This window comes from Magnolia sinica, chromosome 18, assembly GCF_029962835.1.
Source record: "Magnolia sinica isolate HGM2019 chromosome 18, MsV1, whole genome shotgun sequence".
NCBI classification, from domain to species: domain Eukaryota; kingdom Viridiplantae; phylum Streptophyta; class Magnoliopsida; order Magnoliales; family Magnoliaceae; genus Magnolia; species Magnolia sinica.
In genome coordinates, this window is record NC_080590.1 from 7,360,777 (window position 1) to 7,365,153 (window position 4,377).

General features: G+C 47.2%; 1 protein-coding gene across 1 annotated transcript; it reads left to right on the forward strand.

The window, feature by feature from the left end:
- The first annotated feature begins 1,061 nt into the window (after positions 1 to 1,061).
- LOC131233298 (BOI-related E3 ubiquitin-protein ligase 1-like) lies at positions 1,062 to 3,023 on the forward strand. Its single transcript, XM_058229952.1, has 4 exons — positions 1,062 to 1,535; positions 1,630 to 1,730; positions 1,822 to 2,129; positions 2,239 to 3,023. The coding sequence occupies exons 1-4, from the start codon at positions 1,489 to 1,491 to the stop codon at positions 2,761 to 2,763; spliced, it is 981 nt and encodes a 326-aa protein (XP_058085935.1). The 5' UTR covers positions 1,062 to 1,488; the 3' UTR covers positions 2,764 to 3,023.
- The last annotated feature ends 1,354 nt before the right edge of the window (positions 3,024 to 4,377 follow it).

Below are 4,377 nucleotides of genomic sequence, written 5' to 3' on the forward strand. Positions count from 1 at the left end.
AACACGTCCAGGCAATTTTGAAGGATTAGGGTGGATTGGATGGGATTTAAATGTAATGATGGTGTTGACAGCGGATTGTCCAGAGATACATGGGATTGGGATCAGATCACCAACTCTGTTTGGCACGCTAGGCCAATCCCGGGATTTGACTTCCAATCCCTTCCAATACCATCCAATCCCTTCCAATCCGACCGGCCAAACGGGCCCTTATCCAATTTCAAGGCATTGGATGGAATATAAACATCTCGGTGATGGGCCAGGATGTTTTCTGACCGTAGCTGTTTCCATACCCGCTGTTCTTATGGTATGGCCCACTTTAAGTAGCCAGCCCATAAAATAAGCCGGAGAAATGAAATGGATATAACACAAACATCATAGTGGGCTCCACACGTTACAGGGAAGTCACGCCCACCTCGGAGAACCTGTGTATCAACCATCACTCTTGCCACGGTATCAAAAAACTCCCTTTGCAATTACATTACCACCAAGTTGGAATGTTGAATTTCAAAGGATTATAAAATGAAAGGGAGGGAAATTCCCACTAGCACGTGCTGGGCAATGCAATCGCAATTTGGTGATTTCCAATCGAAACAAGTCATACATCCAAAAGCAAATCACAAGAAATTCAAAATTGGGGTTCGTGATCTGGAAAAGGGGCTGATGATACGGGTGTTTGTTTGGGCCATGGATTTTGAATTAGTCGGGCCAGCCCTATTCAAAAGCTGGGTCTTTCGTGGGCCCGAAGGGGCTGACAGCCCAGACGTGGATACTTTGGTCATGTCCTTTTAAAAGAGCGGAGGGCATATTGGTCAATCCGCATTTTAGGTTGTTTAAACTGCAAAGGACTTACCTTACAACCAAGCGATTAGGTTGGAGGGAAAGATCATTGATCTCTTTCTCTATTTTCTAAGATAAGAAAAACAAACGAAGTTTGAAACTTCAAACCCAAGGAAAAAACTAATAATAATAATAAGAGAGAGAGAGAGGGATGATTGGGGAAAAGAAAGAAAGAGAGCTGTAATATCTCTCTAATATAACAGCTAGTGAGTGGAGAAAGCTGGCGAGAGTAGCATGTGCCATGTACAAACAATCCAATCTCTCTCTCACGCATCGCTATTAGTTGAATAATTAAATATTAATCACGATTAGTGCTGCCATTAAGCTGCTAACGGAAGCCCGTCTTGGACGGATTCGTTTGCAATCTCTCTCTCTTTGTTTCTTTTTTTCTCGAAGTCGATGTGAGAAATGAAAAAAGGAAAGCAGGCGCTGAAAGGAAAACAAGAGGCAGTGGACGAGAGGGAGATTATTATTATCTTTGCTACCTCGATTTGATCTCTCTCTCTCTCTCTTCTCTCTCTCTCTCTCTCTCTCTCTCTCTCTCTGCTGGTGTTAGCGTTATTAACCTACGCCACATCTCTCCAACCTTCTTATCACCTGTCCTCCTTCGACTGCCACCTCTCCGCCTCTGTTTTTCTCTCCTCATCTATAATGGCCGTTCAAGCTCAATACCCATCAAATGTCCTGCTCCTTAACAGGTTCTCTCTCTCTCTCTCTCTCTCTCTCAATCTGCATCTCCATCTCTAATGTTTTCTTTTTCTTTTTCTTTTTTTCTTTTTTGGGTCGTTGCAGAAACGGGCAGGAGAGGAAGAACATGCTCGGAGGAGATTACTCGATGCAAACACAGGGAGGGGGATTCATCGATCAATCCCAGGTGCTATTTAGCAATGGAGGTGTGATGGGTTTTCTCTATTTACCATTCTCCTTCCCATTCTAGCTTGATTTGGTCGATTCTAACGTGCGGTCCCTCGTGCTTCTTCGCAGCTGGCGGTAACCCACGGAAGAGGGGAAGAGAAGCTGTTGCCTCTGCAGCGGCAGCGGCAGCGACGCCTATCAATCTCTTCTCATTACAGCCTCAGCCTCCGCCGCATCCAACGGTCGTAAACCTCGCGCAGCTCCAGAACCAGCAGCCTGCCGTAGTTTCTACAGGCCTTCGTTTGGCTCCCGAATCCCATCAGCAGCAGATGGATCTTCTCCTTCCTTCTTCCATTATCTCCTCCTTCCTTTCAGAAGATCTTTCCACCCAAATGAAACAACAGAGAGACGAAATCGACCGATTCCTTCAAGCCCAGGTATTGAAAAAAAAAAAAAAAAAACCATTCCCTTTCTGGGTTTTTCCTCTCTTTGAATTTGTTGCGTTTTTCCGATTCAATCCGTTCAAAAAACCGGTGCCTGGTGCAGGGAGACCAGCTGCGGCGCACGTTAGCAGAGAAGCGCCGGAGCCACTACCGTGCTCTGCTGGCCGCAGCGGAGGAGTCGGCCGTGCGGAGGATGCGGGAGAAGGAGGCCGAGGTGGAGAAGGCCGCGCGGCGCAACGCGGAGCTGGAAGAACGGGCGGCGCAGCTTAAGGCAGAGGCGCAGGTTTGGCAGGCGAGGGCAAGGTCGCAGGAAGCCGCCGCGGCGTCTCTGCAAGCCCAGCTGCAGCAGGCGATGATGGGCGGGCAGGCGCAAGATAGGAGGGGGGAAGAACTAGGGTGCGCCGGGGGTGACAACACGCCCGCGGACGACGCGGAATCCGCTTACATCGACCCTGGCCGAGCCGTTTCGGCCGTGCCAGTGTGCCGGGCGTGCCGGAGACGGGCCGTGTCGGTAGTGCTGCTACCGTGTCGGCATCTTTGCCTTTGCACAGACTGCGACACGGCCGTTGAAACCTGCCCGCTCTGTCACTCTGTCAGAAGCGCCAGCGTGGAGGTCTACCTGTCGTAATTGTAAAGAAAGACAGGGACAAATTTGGAAAGTAATTTAATTCCACTAATAAAAACACGAAAAATATAAATGCCGTTATCTTTTTGAGCGTTTCGGTACTCGAACCGGATACGGGTTTTTCTATTAACTCGGGTCTCTAAGTGGGTAATGTATATTGGTGGTGTCGTTTGATGAGGAAATCTTTTCCTTTTCTTTTTCTTTTTCGTTTTTTTTTTTTTTTTTTTTTGAAATTCAATTCATATATAGAAATTCTTTTTATATATGCGTTTTTCTTTCACGTTCTGTTCATGAGTTTGGTCTTTCTGTCTTCGTTTTAGGTGTGGAATCGGATTCGGGAGGTTGGAACTATGGTTGAGGCTGCTGTACGCGTGGGTGCGCGTTACCCATGCCGAAGTTACCACTACACGTGTGGTAGTAACTTCTTTCGCGGCGACATGCCCGAAGTTATCATCCATTTGTAGGACCCTCCACGAGGATCAGCTGGTGCAAAAATCAGTCCTGTCCGTTCATTAGGTGGGCCAGACCGGACGGAAATCCTTTACAATACCTGTTTTTAGAACAGCAATAATGTGGGGCGTGGGTGGGGCCCATCCTGATGTATTATATATTTTATCCATGCCGTCCATCCATTTTGACAGATCAATTTAGGTTGTGAGCCTCAACAGTATGCAGATAGAAGGATCAAGTGGACCACACCACAGGAAGCGGTGTGGATTGAACTCCTACCGTTGAAATCTTCATAGGCCCCACCGTGATTAAGTAAAAAACTTAAATATCAACTTGATGCAATACTTCTGTGGCCTTAGGGAAGTTTTCAACGGTAGACTTTCAATCCCCACTGCTGCCTGTTGTGTGGTACACTTGAGCCTTTGATCTCTCCTTTTTGGGCTCATGGCCTAAATTGATCTTTCAGAATGGATGGACGGCGTGGATAAAACATATACATCACTGAGGGCCCCACAAAGCCCCTGACGTGACCATCCGTCTCTAGCTTGGTAGACCCACCCCGCTTCCAGTGATGTGGGACCTATCATTTTCATGGTTCTGATGTCCAGCAGAAGTGGATGCTAGCGAGAAAGATGGGAAACGGATTGGCTCCCTCCCCCTGCCACCAGCCTGGTGGCTGGTGGTCGGTGCTCCGTGGGCCCCACCATGATGTATGTGTCACATCAATTCGGTTCATCCATTTTTACGGATCATTTTAGGCCTTGATCCCAAAAACGAGAGGGATATAAATCTCAAGTTGACCGCACCCTAGGAAAACAATAGTGATTGGATATCCACCATTAAAATCCTCCTAAGGCCCACTGCACTGTTTATTTGACATCCAATCTGTTGATTAGGTCATACAGGCCCAGATGAAGGGAAAAAACAAAAATCAGCTTGATCCAAAACTTTTATGGCTCCCTAAAGGTTTCTGTTTCTTGTAGCGTGGTCCATTTGAGATTGGGATATACCTCATTTTTGGTCTTATACCATAAAATGATCTCGAAAAATAGATGGACGGCATGGATGAAACACATACATCATGGTGGAGGGGGAGTGGCGAATCCGTTCCCAGAAAGATGATACCATAACATAACTCGTGGTCTTGGTGCCTGTAGACGATCAATT

Coding starts and splice junctions, on each gene's coding strand:
- LOC131233298 (XM_058229952.1), top strand. CDS start 1,489: ATGGCCGTTCAAGCTCAATACCCATCAAATGTCCTGCTCCTTAACAG. Junction 1,536..1,629: donor AATGTCCTGCTCCTTAACAG/GTTCTCTCTCTC, acceptor GGGTCGTTGCAG/AAACGGGCAGGAGAGGAAGA. Junction 1,731..1,821: donor GGTGCTATTTAGCAATGGAG/GTGTGATGGGTT, acceptor GCTTCTTCGCAG/CTGGCGGTAACCCACGGAAG.